Source organism: Cygnus atratus, chromosome 25, assembly GCF_013377495.2.
Source record: "Cygnus atratus isolate AKBS03 ecotype Queensland, Australia chromosome 25, CAtr_DNAZoo_HiC_assembly, whole genome shotgun sequence".
In the NCBI taxonomy this organism is placed as follows: domain Eukaryota; kingdom Metazoa; phylum Chordata; class Aves; order Anseriformes; family Anatidae; genus Cygnus; species Cygnus atratus.
Window position 1 is genome coordinate 4,453,624 of NC_066386.1, and position 14,879 is coordinate 4,468,502.

The 14,879-nt window shown below is 54.8% G+C and overlaps 2 protein-coding genes and 2 pseudogenes across 2 annotated transcripts in view; 3 read left to right on the forward strand and 1 right to left on the reverse strand.

The window, feature by feature from the left end:
• Positions 1–12,818, forward strand: part of LOC118258876 (feather keratin Cos1-2) — a 36,802-nt gene extending 23,984 nt beyond the window's left edge. The window contains exon 3 of the mRNA XM_050715499.1: positions 12,779–12,818. The gene's annotated coding sequence lies outside the window, so the exon portion shown is untranslated. The remainder of the gene's footprint in view (positions 1–12,778) is intronic.
• LOC118258875 (feather keratin Cos2-3-like) lies at positions 1,073–1,858 on the forward strand. Its single transcript, XM_035567977.2, has 2 exons — positions 1,073–1,151; positions 1,551–1,858. Exons 1-2 carry the CDS (start codon positions 1,073–1,075, stop codon positions 1,856–1,858), a joined length of 387 nt encoding a protein of 128 aa, XP_035423870.1.
• Positions 4,629–5,850, reverse strand: LOC118258866 (T cell receptor alpha variable 26-2-like; annotated as a pseudogene).
• LOC118258869 (feather keratin Cos2-3-like) lies at positions 10,891–11,936 on the forward strand (annotated as a pseudogene).
• Positions 12,819–14,879: the final 2,061 nt, after the last annotated feature.

Genomic DNA, 14,879 nt, shown 5'->3' on the forward strand with positions numbered 1-14,879 from the left:
ACGTTCCCTCGTGATAATGGGAAAACAAGGACACACGCACGTGCTCATCTATACCTGCATGGAGTCATGCACAAATCTGTGCACCCACGTGCGTTCACACAAAGCCAGCTGCACACAGGTTGTCACAAGACAAGAGCAGATGTGTGAACACAAGCAACCAGGCCCTCAGGTGAGTGCACAAGGTGAGCCTATGAGGAGAGGTGCTATATTCTGGACCTCGTTCCCATAGCAGCTGGGCTGATGGGAATGTGAAGCTCAAGGGCAGCCTTGGCTGCAGTGACTGTGGAATGGTGGAATTGAGGATCCTGAGCACAGCGAGGAGGAAGCACAACAGACTTGATGTCCTGGACTTCTGGAGAGCAGACTTTGGCCCGCTCAGGCATCTGCTTGGCAGTGTACCATGATACAAAGCCCTGAAGGGGAGATGGGCCCAAGAAGGCTGGTTAATATTCAAGGATCACCTCCTCAAAGCTCAGGAGCGATGCATCCCAACAAAGACGGAGTCAGGCAAAATGCCAGGAGACCTGCGTGGATGAACATGGAGCAACTGGCTAAACTCAAACATGACAGAGAAGGCCATAGAAGGCGGGAGCAAGGACAGGTAACCTGGAAAGAATACAGAGACATTGTCTGATGAGTAAGTTAGGAGAGCTAAATCAAAGGCAGTATTTAACCAAGGAAAGAAGCTTTGTTTCCTCTGCTCTGCCTCACTGAGACCCCACCTGGAGTGCTGTGTTCAGCTTTGGGGCCCCCAGCATGAGAAACATATAGACCTGTTAGAGTGGGTCCAGAGGAGAGCCATGAAGATGATCAGAGGGGACCCGTCCAGCACTTCCGGTGAGTCTTCTGCCCTCACTGATGCATTCCGGCCCTAGAACTCCTTGGACATTTCATGCCAGCACTCTAAAGAAACCATCGCTGCGGAATGGCCGTGGCCTAGATCTGGAAATGAAAAGGCAGCAGTGCAGGAAACCAACACACAGCTCATAGCATTTGTTGGGATGGTTTGCATTCAAGATGAGCTTGTCAGAAAATTGTTACCTCTGCCAAGGGTGCCCCTGGGCCTGCGGCAATGAAGGACCAGTATAAAAGGCAGCCCAGCTCCCTGCTCTCTCATCCAATTCTCTCGCCTCATCCTCCTTGGGTACCAGGTGAGTCTGAAGCCCTCTCTCCTCCTCTTCTGAACTAGAAGGGATCTTGCATCAGTAGACGTCACATCTGATGGTGGTTCAGTGCTATGCTGGGCCTTGGAGTTCCTTGCCATGGGAGAGGGGTGGAGGGAAACGTTCTGTGTAGAGAGAGGCTGGGACATGGTGCTGAGGCAGCTTTTTGGATTACGCGCTACGGGATTGTCTCATTGGTTCAGGCTGCTCTTTGAAGGGCCCTGTCAGGACAAAGCGATGAAGACCATGAGCCTCCTGGTAGAGCCTCCACATCCACCCTCAGCAGTCATCTTGGCTCCTTTGTTTTGGGTAACAGGGCTGCTCCTCATCTACCCATGTGCTCTGCTTCCTCTCTGCCCTCTCTCCCAGGTGCATCTCCAGCCCCAGACATGTCCTGCTACAACCAGTGCCTGCCATGCCGGCCCTGCGGCCCGACCCCGCTGGCCAGCAGCTGCAACGAGCCCTGCGTCAGGCAGTGCCAGAACTCCACCGTCGTCATTGAGCCCTCTCCTGTGGTGGTGACCCTGCCCGGCCCCATCCTCAGCTCCTTCCCGCAGAACACTGCTGTGGGATCCTCCACCTCCGCTGCCATTGGCAGTATCCTCAGCTGTGACGGAGTCCCCATCACCTCTGGCTGCTGTGACCTCTCGGGCATTTCCAGCCGCTACTGTGGCAGAAGGTGCCTGCCCTGCTAAAGCCACTGGCCATGGCCCTGGGGTTCCAGCACGACCATGGTGCTGGACAATAGAAGGAGGAATCTTCAGGCCCTTGCTTTCAGAATGACTGACCTTCCTCACCTCCTCTGGCAGACATCACCAGGAGCCAGACCAGGGGCTACCCCGAGATTTCTGAAAACATGGCCCATGTCTCTCCTTCCATCCCTCCACCTACCTCCTTCTCTCCCTTTGCTTTGTGTTCCTCTCCTCCCTTGGGTTGTGAAGCTCCTCAGATCCAGCCCTCCCGCTGCGGTAACAGCAGACACATGCCCTGCATGATCTCCGCCATGGGCTAGGGACGCTGTCTCTTGGTAGGCCCTGGAGATCCCTGCACTGAAGGGCCTCTGCTCAGAGTGACCTCCTTTTCCTCTGTACACTCATTAAAGATTTCTGCATCCCAGCCTTGGCTGTAGATGTTTCTTCCCTCTGCGTATGCCCTCCTGAGCTGCCCAGGGAGAATGGTTTTGCCCTTGGTGTGTACAAGATGGGTGTTTAAGGAGCCTCTTCCCCTCTCCCAGAAGAATGGGAGGTTGCGACACGCTGCAGAGGGTCCTCTCTTGGGCACTGCCCCTTGGAGCTGAAGAAGACATCCCTGGCTTTCACAGAGCAAGGGGCAATCTACCCTTGCCTTGCAACATCTCTGCCCACAGCTCCCCCTGTCCTGCAAACAGAGAGCACAACCTCTGCTGTCCTCACGGGAAAAGCTACAAGTCTGTGGGAGGCTGTGGAGGCTGGGCACCCTGCAGGCTCTTAGGAACGGGCTTCCTCTTGCTCAGGACAGTGCTGTGCTGGGTAAGCAGGTGGGGACAGAAGATGGATGGCACATGTGGGGAATGGGTGGACTAAGTGCAGGGATGCCCAACCGCTTCTACTCCACCTTCATCTCCCCTCTTTTGCCCCACCTCGGGGCTATGGCCAGCACACATGGGCATGTGCGGCAGGAACATGTGTCCCACGAGGCCCAACCACCCCCAGCACAGCACTTGGCAGGGCCCAGGTGGTGGCACACATGCAGGGCCGACCCCCTTCACAAGTCAGCATTGGTGTTAGCCATAATGGACCATACATGGCAATCTCCAGTCCCTGAGGACCCTGCACCCCCATGGGCTGGGTCAGTGCAAAGACAGCAAGCGGTTTGCATGCCCCCACGCTGCTCTGTGCTGCCCACTTGCCCCCAAGCATGCAGCAGCTTTCCTCAGTTTTGCCCAGGACCTGCACTCACAGGGACTTCCTCATGCTCATTTCCACTTTTCCTGACCATTTGTTTTGCTCCTCCTCAGGCAAGAGGCTGTTTCTCTGTTTCTTCCTTTGGTTATGTAGAGGCTATCTTCAGGATGTTTGCAGCTCTCTGGTGCCCAGCTGCACTTCAAGGATGCCCATCGTTTCCAGGCCCAGTTCGACTGCTGGCAGACATTTTTCCTGTCAGTGCTTTGCAGCCCCCTGATGTCTGCACTTTCTCATTACAGCCTGGTTACCTCTGTAACAGCTCCCATCAGCAGGGCACCCTGTCCCTGCTTGATTACAGAGCTGTTTCCTTAGATATCCACGTATGGCCCTGCTTGGTACAGCCTTGTCATGTCCAGAAGGAATCAACCATGCAGGCAAAGAGAGAAGAGCCAAAGGTGTGCTGGGGTAAACCCTTTGTCTTTCCTGGTGTCAGAGGAATGGAATCAGCCACAGCTGCAAGAGAAAGTAACCAGCTTAGCCCAGGTGAAGGTATGGCACTGCCAGGGCTATAACTGTGGGTGGATTCTGCCTCTGTGTTTGCACAAGGCAGCTTAGCTTGGATGAGTGTTGTGGTTTAGCCCGGCTGGCAGCCAAACACCACACAGCCGTTCGCTCACCCTCCCCCCTCCCTCTCCAGGATGGGGGAGAGAAACGGGAAAGTGAAGTCTGTGAGTTGAGATAAAGACAGTTTATTAAGACAGGGAAAAGAATAATAATAATAATAATAGTAATAATAATAATAATAATAGTATTAATAGTAATAACGTGTACAAAATAAGTGATGCACAATGCAATTGCTCACCACCCGTTGACAGATGCCCAGCCTATCCCCGAGCAGCCGGCCCCCCACCCCGGCTAGCCACCCCTATATATATTGTTCAGCATGACGTCAGATGGTATGGAATACCCCTTTGGCCAGTTTGGGTCAGCTGTCCTGTGTCTGTCCCCTCCCAGCTCCTGCTGCATCCCTAGCCTGCTCGCTAGCAGGACAGAGCGAGAAGCTGAAAAGTCCTTGGCTTGGTGTAAGCACTGCTCTACAACAATTAAAAACATCAGCATGTTATCAGCACTCTTCTCATTCTAATCCAAAACATAGCACCCTGCCAGCTACTAGGAGGAAAATTAACTCTGTCCTACCTGAAAACCAGGACAATGAGACACCCACTAAGCTGAGCAAACCCCTTTGCTGTGAAATCCCATACGTGGAGGAGCGACAGCCGTCCCTTTGCCTTCAGGAGAACCAGCCTGACGTGGGCTGCATGGGAATCTGTCCCCTCTGCGATGCATTTCTGAGACAATGCTGGCAGGCCTTTATAGACAGGTGTGAGGAGATGGGCCTGGCTCCAGCACTGACTCCCAGGAGGACCTGGCAGTGTCCAGGGGTGGAAATCCCTCACTGACAGGCACTAGCAGGAGCCTCACAGCAGTCTGCTTCTCCTATACATCCCAAGGTGGTCGATGGACAGCCACGCTGAGGCACTCCTAACACTGTTACCCTGAATTAAACCAAGGACCCAAACTGTCCTGATACGGTCCTTGTTGGGGCCTGAAGTTGGCAGTACCAGAGGGTGATTGTTGCAGCGTGAGGAAAAGGAGGGCTCAGGAGAAAGGAGATGTGTTTTCAGTGCCTCTTCCCTGGACACATCTCTGCCAGGCTGGTGCCATCTCCGTTCAGGTGCACCCAGGCTCCAGACCCTTTCAGCAGAACTGAAGTGCCTTGGAGGGGCCGGGCTGGCGCGGGGCCCCCCCGGGGCTGCGGGGCGAGGTGGTCCCGGCGGGCGGAGCGGCAGCGCCCCCTGGGGGCTGTGCCCCTGCCTCGCCCCCGCCACACACGCCCGGCCCCGCCCGCCACGGTTCCTGCCCGGCCGCAGCCCCGGCTCCTCTCCCCGTGGCTCTCAGGGCGCAGTAATACACCGCCGCGTCCCGAAGCCGGGGCCGGGCGAGCCACAGGGCGCTGGACCGGCGGCCTGCTGCCACCCACAGCCACCCCTCCGGATCTGACACTGGTCTGGAGTCTTTGCGACTGCTCACGAGGAAATGCGGGGCCTCGGCCCGGGAGATGACGGTACCAGTGGATGTAGTCGACAGTCTGGATGTTGGGGTGTGAGCAGGTGATGTTGATGCCGGTGCCATCCCTGGTCTCTGCCCGTGGCTCCTGCTGCACCTGGGCTCTGCCTGCAGCCACTGCCAAGAAGAAAAGGAGGAGAAAACTCAGAAAAGGGCTTTGCTGCCACCAAAATATCACACAAGGGGAGAGGAGAGAAGAAAACGGTTGACAGCTGATGGGAGCATTTTCTCAGAAGAAAGCACACAAAGGCATTTCTCTGGGAATGGTTATTTGGGGACCAGGTCGGAGCAGGGCTGTTTGGAAGGAGGGTCCGAGCCGAGCCAGGAGGAGAAGGGAAGCAGGCAGGAATGAGTGGGGGTGTGCCGAAAGGAGAGGAGGAAGGCAGGGAGCAAGGCAAGGTGGGAGGGAACGGCCGGCTGAGCTCGCTGGAGGCAGACGGGATGGCTGCAGAGGGAGGACAGAGGGGAGCGAGGTCCGTAAGAAGCCGGCGGGCCAGCAGCGAGGGCGGCCCCGGCCCCCCGCAGCCCCCGTCCCGTCCCCGCCGCCGGCAGCCCCGCGCACCCAGGAGCACCGCGGCCAGCCCCGCCAGCCCTGCGGCCCGGCCCTGCCGCATCCCGCCGCTCCGCCGCCCGCGCCGCGCTGCCCCCGCCAGCCCCGGCTCTGCTCCGCCCGCGGCGCCTCCTCCCCGCCGCCGCCGCCGCCGCCCGGCGCCGCCAGCTCCGCCCCGGGGCCGCTCGGGGGCTGGCCCGGGCTGCGAGTGCTGGGCGCCTGTGGGCGGGCAGGGCTTGGGCTGCTGCCAGCGGGGCTGTGCCCGTCCTGCAGCCCAGCCCGGGACGCGGAGGCGTGTGCGGGGAGAGGCTGAGGCAGCTCCTTCGGCACGGACGAGGGGAGGGGAAGAAGAGGAGGGAAGCAGAGGGGAGGTGAGGGAAAAGGAGAGGGAGTGGCAAAGCAGCTGCCTACCTGCAGTATGCCCAGCAAGATGGGCAAGCAGAGTCTGAGACCCCCTTCCCCTGCTCCAGGAGCTGCACCAGGAACCTCCTGGCTCCAGCAGCTGAGAGCACAGGCCAGGCGTGGCCTAACTCCTATTTGACTGCAGCACCTGGCACCAAATCCACTCCCGCTGCTCCACAAGGAGCTGGCACTTTCTCCTTGCAGCACATGTGCACACAGGACAAAGCGAGATTATGCAGAGGTAAGGACAGATTCCAGAAGAGGACAGGACAGACAACAGTGCTCAGATGCAGGGCCCAGCCACACAAGTGCATGGAGCAGCCCCTTTTACACCCTGTGCTGTCTGCCCTCGTGTGCTCCTCCTGGCTCCCGTTTCCCTGCACGTCCCCTCATGGGGTTGTATAGGTCTGTCCTGCACCCATCCCAGCCTGTGTCCTGGCCCACAGCTATAGGAGGTGCAAGGCCCAGGCTGATCTTCCTGGCAGTGGCACCTGTGGTTTCTTGATAGGCCAACAACTGGAGTGAATGGTGAGGTTTGTCTCTTGTCATTGCCTCTGTGTTTGTTTTCTCTGGTCTCGGTCTCTGTATGCTTGTTGAATGCCTCCTCTTTTCTTAGCATCCCAATTGACAAGGTCCCCGATCTTAGAACCTCAGTGGCATAAACATATCCACAGCCCCGTGTACACCCCCCAAGTGGTGTGACTGCCCACATTTGGTCTCCTCACTGCCTCCCTCGTCATCTGTCAGTCAGGTTTGTATCCCTGTGTGTTGTTTCCAGCTTCCTTTTGTTCTTTCTCTCTGCCCCCCTCGCAAGTGCTGAAGGGCTGCTTCTAGGGTAGGAAACAAGGAGGGAGTAGCTGAAAGGTAAGAAAGAAAATAAGGGCTGCTGTGGAAGCAGTGATGGCAGCTTCCCCAAGACCTCCATTGCGGAAGAGAGTAGAGAAAACGGCATGGCCCTGAAAGCAGAGACAGAGAACACAGCAGAGGAAACAAACAAACAACCTTCCCTCTGTTTCTCAGGTTTCCCATGGCTTCCTTTACCTTTTCGGTCCTTAGGCTGTAGATTGGTGCATGGAGCAGGGGCATCACAGCCCTGGAGAAGATGGACACCACTTTGTTGAGGGAGACATTGGGAATGGGTTTGTTTAGAGGAGGGAATGTAGCCCCTGGCATGATACAAGTGCAGGCAAATGAGAGTTAGCAGACAGTGTCTTGTGTCTCCTCACATGACTACATTCAGAGGGAGACCAGGAGCACCCTGCAGGAGCTCAAGGAGGACAGGAAATCTGGTGGTGCTGTTGTAGGCAAGGAGCACACCAGTCCAGAAGCTCTCTGCAGAAGCCAGCTGCATGACAGATAGCAAGTCCCAGAAGAAGCTGTGATTGTGTAGGGCCAGAGCAGGGCAAACGAAGGGTGAGCGCCACTTGTGCCAAGGAGGGGAGCAGGAGCTCAGCCCACAGGCCTCCCACCAGACTGGAGTACTGCAGTGGGTGGTAGACGCACACAGCTTGGTCATAGGTCACGAGTGCGAAGAAGACATCCCAGTTTAGGCCCACTAGTGGAGGAAGAGGAGCCAGAGCACACAGCTGGAAAAGTAAATTGTCCTATCTGCAGAGAAGGCATCTAAAAGCATAAGAGGCATCCTGACCAAGACGTGGCATATGTCAGTGAATGGGAGGTTTCCAAAGATAAACTACACGGAAGGATGCAAGGGCTGGTTGGGCTCCACCATCACAAGTGTATTCCCAGTCTGGATCAAGAGGTAGCTGGCTGAGTCCAGAATGAAGAGCAGGAGCTCTCAGCTCTCAGACAAACCCAGCAGCAACAAAAGAAACCACTCTGTAGACCTTCCCCTCACCCCTGTGGGAAGATACCAGGGGCAGGAGGAAGGAGGAGATGGAGTTGCTGCTCAGGATTCATGGTCTTCCACCACTCGATATCTTCTGGAGAAAAAACACAGCAGGGCCTCAGCAAGCCAGGATGTTCCTTCAGAGACAGGAGAAAGTCAGATCAGAACCCTGGAGTTCAGGAGAGCAGTATTTGTTTGTTTGCTGTGTGCACACGTACCTGTCTGTGTGTGCCCAAATATACTTCAGTATGCATCCAGGAGTGTCTGTGAGTGCACCCATGAGTTCATGCATCTTTCTACATGAGCAGCAGTGTGCATGAGTGCTGTTCCCTCCATCAGCTTTTGACGTCATGAATGATATCGGTATGTGATCAAGGGTCACAGTGGGAATTAACAGAAAGAGTGATCTGTCAACAGCATCCCTCCAAGGCTGAGATGTGGTGACTGTGCATGTTACCCCATGCTTCCTGAGCAGTCCGAATGAGAGGTCATCTGAGAAACCCTCCAGAGGATCACAGGCTGCACCTCCAGCACGCACGTAGTCCAACCCTGTTTTCAGAGCAGGTCTCATCAGATCAGGTTGCTCAGCATCAAGTCCAGGCAAAGTCTGAACTCTTCCAAGGATGGAGCTCCCATAGCATCTCTTTGGCAATCTGCTCCAGGACTTGACCGCCTTCAGGGTAAATAGGACCCATGTTCCTCTGGTTCAATGCCACTTCTGCCCAAGGTTTCAGCCCCTGCATGACTCAGCTCCAGGCCCATGAGTCGCAGGTGGCATTGGTTTCCCCATGGGGGACCTCTGTCCCACCCCAGACACCACTGACACCGCACCGGCAGCAGATCTCCGTAGGGCTGGGCCTGCTCGAAGAGGGCAGGATTTCTCAGCCTGTCTCCCTGTACATAAAGCTAACACCATCCCTTTTGAACTCTCTAGCCATGGGGAGTGCAGCTGTGTCCTGGTCCTGGAGAGTCAGGGAGGGGTGACCGCCACCATGCTCTTACACTCTGAATCTTGTGTTACAGAATTGAAGTAAGGATCCAAACTGTTGTGGGCCCATCCTTGTTGGGGACTGAACTTGGCAGTGAACTTCCTAGGGTCGGGAGGCAGTGGGCTACAGATACAGAAGGTCCGCATCTCAGCATGTGTGCTGTGGGCACTTCTGGGCTGGGTTTGTTCTGTGATTGTTCAGCTGTTCTCAGGTTCCTTCTTGCCCTGGCTGCTCTCTGGAGCTCATGGACAGAGCAGTGGAGAATGCCCTGTGGTGACCAGCCCATTTTCTTGTGAGGGGGGCCACACAGTTCTCACAGACACACACCTGCTCATGCACACCTGCGTGGAATCATGCAAAACTGCACCCACAGACACTTGCACAAATCCAGCACACAGGCTGTCGTAGTTTCACACTGATGGCCAGCTAAAGTCCACCACACAGCTCTCTCACACCCCCTGCTGAAAGGAAGCTGTGGGGAGAGAATGTGATTTAAGCTAAAGGGCTTAAAAGTTGACATAGGGATAACATAATTAAAGGGAAAAAAAAGAAGAAGATAAAAGAGAAGAAGAAAAAAAAACAATGAACAAAGGCCATTTGGAAACAAATTGAGAAAAATTTATTCTCCACTTCCGCATCAGCAAGTAATGTTTGTCCATGTGTTTGGAAGCACAGACTCAATATGCCTACCCCTGGTTTTCCTTCCCCTTTCACATCTTTACTGCTGAGTGTTCGAGTACAGAATATCCCTTTGGTTGGTTTAGGTCAGCTGCCCTGGTGATGTCCCCTCCCCACCTCTTGCCCACCCCCTACCTCCTGGCTTTGGGGGGCTAGAGAAAGTCTTGATGCTGTGCCAGCACTGCTCCACTATAGCCCCAACGTTGGTGTGATGGCAATGCTGTTCTAGCTCCAAGCGCAGAGCACAGCAATCTAGGGGCTGCTGTGGGGAACAGTTAACTGTGTCCCAGGCAGCCCCAGTACAGGCAAGTGCCCACAAGAGAGGAACATGTGCATGAATGTGACACAGTGTGCAGCAAAGATTCTGGACAGCATTTGAGTCAAAGTACATGATTTGACGTGGTAGAGAGGGGAGGTGGACTGGGAGCCTTGCAGAAGGCACTGGAGCCAGGGCTCTTGACAAGACAACGTCAGCTTTCTTGGGCCTTGCACTTGAGGCCTGAGAATCCCATTTGTTAGCCTGAGTAGCAGTGGTAAGGGAAAGTGCTGGAGTGCCCCTACTGATCACCGGTGGGTGTCATGACAGAAAGAAGCTTGCATCATGTAAGGGGGAGGTGTACGATTTTATTTATTTTTTTTTAAATAACTGAGAGGCATGAAGTTATGGGAGTGAAGAAGGAATTCTCTATGGACAGGATCTGCACTGTGTGTCTTGGGAAAACCCACCCGGCTCTGTCCGATGCTGGTAGAAGGCAGGGTCACCTGCCCATGAAAGGTTTACTTTCTGTCTACATTCATCTTCTTATTCCTTCTAACTAAAACAGACAACGTCCTGTTTGGCCTTTCTTTTGTGATCCAGAAAGGGCCCTGCACAACCTCTCCCCCCAATTCAGATATCCCTGGGTCAGAGCAGGAGGAGGCAAAACAGGCCAGCAGGTTTTCCCTGAGGGCAGTGTCAGGAGGGGTAGGGTCACAGCCAGGAGCTGGGTCACCTGTAGCCAAAAGGGCCCAGAGAGCCCCTAGGGAGTCACCCAGACTGACATCATTTGCCTTTCCTGGACTCTTCCAGCACGTGAGCTGAGTCTTCTGCTCACACTGACTGGTGTTGCCTGGAAATACTTGGGCCTCCCTACCTGCCACTCAGAAGTTGCCTTCTCTGGGGAAAGGGCATAAAGCAGGAAATGAAAAACAGCATCACAGGAAGGCAACACACATCCCGTATCATTAGGTGGGATGTTTTGCATGCACGAGTAGCTTGTCAGAAAGTAGTCCCTGCTTCAAGGGATGCCTCTGGACATGGGGCAGCTAAGGCGCACTATAAAAGCCAGCCCATCTCCGTGCTCTGTCATCCACTTCTCTGGCCTTCTTCTCCTTGGGAACAAGGTGAGTGTGAAGCCCCTCCTTGTCCCCCTCATTCTCCAAAAGCAGGACTCAGTTCCATGGACCTCTCAGCTGCTATCAGCTGTGTTCCATGCCAAATCTTGGGGCTGCTGGTTGTGGGAGAGTCAAGGGGTAGAAGGTTTGTCATGGAGGAAGACTGGGCCTTTAGTATGATGGCTCCTGGGCTAGGAGCCTAGAGTGTAGCCAGGCTCTGGTGGCTTCTTTTTGGGCTCTGGCAGGATGAGGCCAAGAAGCCCTGGCACATCCCTGCACAGCCTCCAGCTCACAGCACTGCCTGTGCCTTGGTTCCCTCAGGGTGTGGTGACAGGCTGTTCCTCATGCATGCCCATGTTCTGCTTCCTCCCTGCCCTCTCTCCCAGGTGCACGTCCTGCCCCCAGACATGTCCTGCTACGACCAGTGCCGGCCATGCCAGCCCTGCGGCCCGACCCCGCTGGCCAGCAGCTGCAATGAGCCCTGCGTCAGGCAGTGCCAGAACTCCACCATCGTCATCCAGCCCTCTCCTGTGGTGGTGACCCTGCCCGGCCCCATCCTCAGCTCCTTCCCGCAGAATACTGCTGTGGGATCCTCCTACCTCCTGCCGCCGTTGGCAGCATCCTCAGCTGTGACGGAGTCCCCATCAACTCCGGGTGCTGTGACCTCTCCTGTATTACCAGCCGCTACTGTGGCAGCAGGTGCCTGCCCTGCTAAAGATGCCAGACAGTGCCCCAGACCAGGACCTCAGGAACTCAGAACATGCTGCTGGACAAAAATGAATGGAAGAACAGACCTCGTGCTGTTGTTCTAAGAGGACCTGACCATCTCTGGCTTGTCCTGTAAAGACAGACAGGAAGGGGCCAGCCTGGATTCTATGACTACATGGCCGATGTATACCTATCCTGTTTTCCACACACTCTTTTTCTTTCTTTTCTTTCTTGCCCTCTGCTTTCCGTGAGGCCCCCAGAAACCAGCCTGGAGTGACCTGCTAGCCCTCTCCACCTTGTGGGCCAGGTCGATCGATGCCCTGTTGCAAGTCTGCCATTGGAAAAGCTGAACAGATTTTTTGTCTGCTCCTGCTGTGCTACGATCTCGGGGCCTCCTCTTGGAGTCACTCATTTCCCTCCTGACACTTGATAAACATTTGCAGCAACCCTGAGTGTGTCCCTGTGTGGTCTTTTCCTCTGCATACAGATGGCCAAGGGAGAAAACCATTCGTTAGTGGGAACAGGCTGTGGGCACTGCCTCATTCCCCTAGGCACTGGAGGGTGGGACATACTGCAGCAATTCATCTTTCAGGCACTGTCTGTTGAAGCTGAGGAAGACATGCCTAGTTCTTCCACAGTCCGATGGACACCAGTCCTTGACTTGTGACGTCTCCGCCTAGACAAGCGCTGTTGACATTGGAGGCCCCAGCTCTTGGGGAAGAGTGTTCCTCTTGCTTTGGGTGGAGCTGTGCTGGGGATGGAGGCTCAGCCAAAGATGATCCCAAAGGATTGCAGAAACTGGGAATGGTTAATTGTCTCTACTCCACTTTCACCTTTCCTCCACCACCTGATCATGGGCATCATGTCTGCGCATGGAGAGCAGGTAGAGCTTCCCTGTGCATCCCTATCACCCTTCAGCACAGCATCTGGCATGGCCCAGCTGTTGCCAAGATGCGTAGGGCTGAGGGGATCCACAAGTTCGTACTGCTACCAGTCACATCAGGCCACACACTGGAGCCCCCAGTCCCTGTGAACCCAACTCCTTTTTTATGAAGGCAGGCCCAGGACAGGGACTGATGCCCAAACATGCCCTCATGGCTGCTCGGTCTTGCTTTCTTTTCCCCAAGCATGGATCAGCTTTCATCAGGCCCTGGAACTCAGAGGCCCCATAGGTGGCCCCACCATGCTCCAGAAAAGACATTCTGTGGGTGCAGATATCCCACAGTCTCCGCTGAGACATAGCCGTGAGAATGGGACCTGATTGTGCACTCAGCAGGATCTGTGTTTGGGCCCTGAATGGCACAGGGCATGCACTGGCCCAACCACAGGCACACACTGGGGGATCTTCTCTCAGGCACCAAGCTTCTCTGTCATTCCCAGAGCCGTGAAGATGAAGTGGCCCTTGTGCTCCATGCAGCACCGCTGCTCCCCACACCCAGACCTGGGCCTTCCCACATCTGCACACACCTCGGGGCCCTTTGGTATGGGAGTACTTTGCTTTCACACAGACTGTACATGCTGCCAGTGCCACGGGACCAGGATGGAGGATGGGGCTATTGCTCCATGGTGTGAGGATGGGGGGACCTCTCCACAGGCCAGGTTCTCTGGGAGGCAGTGCTGGCTCAGGTGGCAGCGCAAGGGCAACAAGCATCAGAACCAAGCCCACGATAACCACGGCTCCCAGCTCTGGCCTGACCCCTCACCCAGGGTCTCTGCACAAGCTCAGGCCTAGCATAGCCCTGCCCCAGCTCTGCTGCATGTGTGCCTGTGCCTGGCCTCACCTAATCTTTTCAGCCTGGCCTGGCCAGCCTCCTAGATGGTGCAGATCCATCACTGGATGGAGCCTTTAGCCAGGCCTCTCTGGGGTCTGGCCTTAGCCTGCGCCCCAGCCTTAGCTCTCACCCTGGGACCGAGCCCTTCTACACATAACACATCTATTGCCTGGGTTAGAGCAATAATCAATAGGTGCTCCTGAGCCAGAATTATCTCCTGGCTAACACTGAAATCTGAGATGGAGGAGCACACTCACAATTTGGAGATTCACCTTTGTCTTGGAAACGACAAAATCCTTCTAGAGAACAGGTCAAATTGTTGATTCCATCTTTCCTATTCCCAGCCTGCAGCATAAGTTAACTGAGGAGAACAAGACCAACATTTTAAAAAGACATTGTCCACATAGCATCTCATTGTCTCTGAAAACCACAGAATAACAGAACTCTAGGATATCCTAAGTTAGAACAGACAAACAAGGATCATCAAGTCCATCTCCTCTAGCTTCACGCAGGATTACCTGCAAATGAAACCACAGGTCTGAGAGTGTTGTCCGAATTCACTTGCCATGCACTGCTTAGTAAAGAATATATATATCGACAGAAACGTCCTCAGAGAATGGGAACTGTGATGGGGTGGGAGGAATAAGCAGGAAATGCCTTACGGTGAGTGAAAGACAAGGGAACAGGGAAAGTGTTTGGATACAGTCAAGGATCTTGCTCAACATTATAGCCCCGCAGGTCAGGCTCAGAAGAGGCCCAGCATCAGAGCAGAAATGGACAATGGTGTTCCTGGTACTCCCTCCGCACCCATGCTCCGAAGGAGAGCTGGAAGCAGAGTTTCTTTCTCATGACTGAGGTGTAATGCAATGCCTCGTGCGTGGCAATCAGAGAGCAACATTGTGAAGATGAGAAACTCAGTGATACCCTGGAGAAGGGGAAAAAATGTCTATGCCAGGCAGCTGGAAACACAAATGGTTCACCTGATGACATGGAAAGTCTCCAGTGTTTGGGGAGCAATGGTGGTGGAGTACAAGTTCTCCAAGAAGGTGAGCGGGCTGAGGAAAAAGTGCATTGGGCTACTCGGGGGCTGGTCACTCCCCACAGTGACAAAGGGGGGCCATTCCCCATAGCCTTCAGAGAGATGAGGAGAAGGTAATGACAAAGAGGATGATGTGCCAGCCGGGATGGTCTGTTAAGCTCAGAAGAATGAATTCAGTCCCAAAGGTCCTGTTCTCCTTTGCCATGGCTCTAAGGTTTCAGAAGGGGATGATGTCAGACTAAGGTTTCAGGTTGTAATAACAGCAGCAGAAAACATCAACAAAAAGCCTCTTCCTTGCCTCTCATGGCCTCTCTTGATCTCTCATTTTCCCTCCATCTGCCCTCT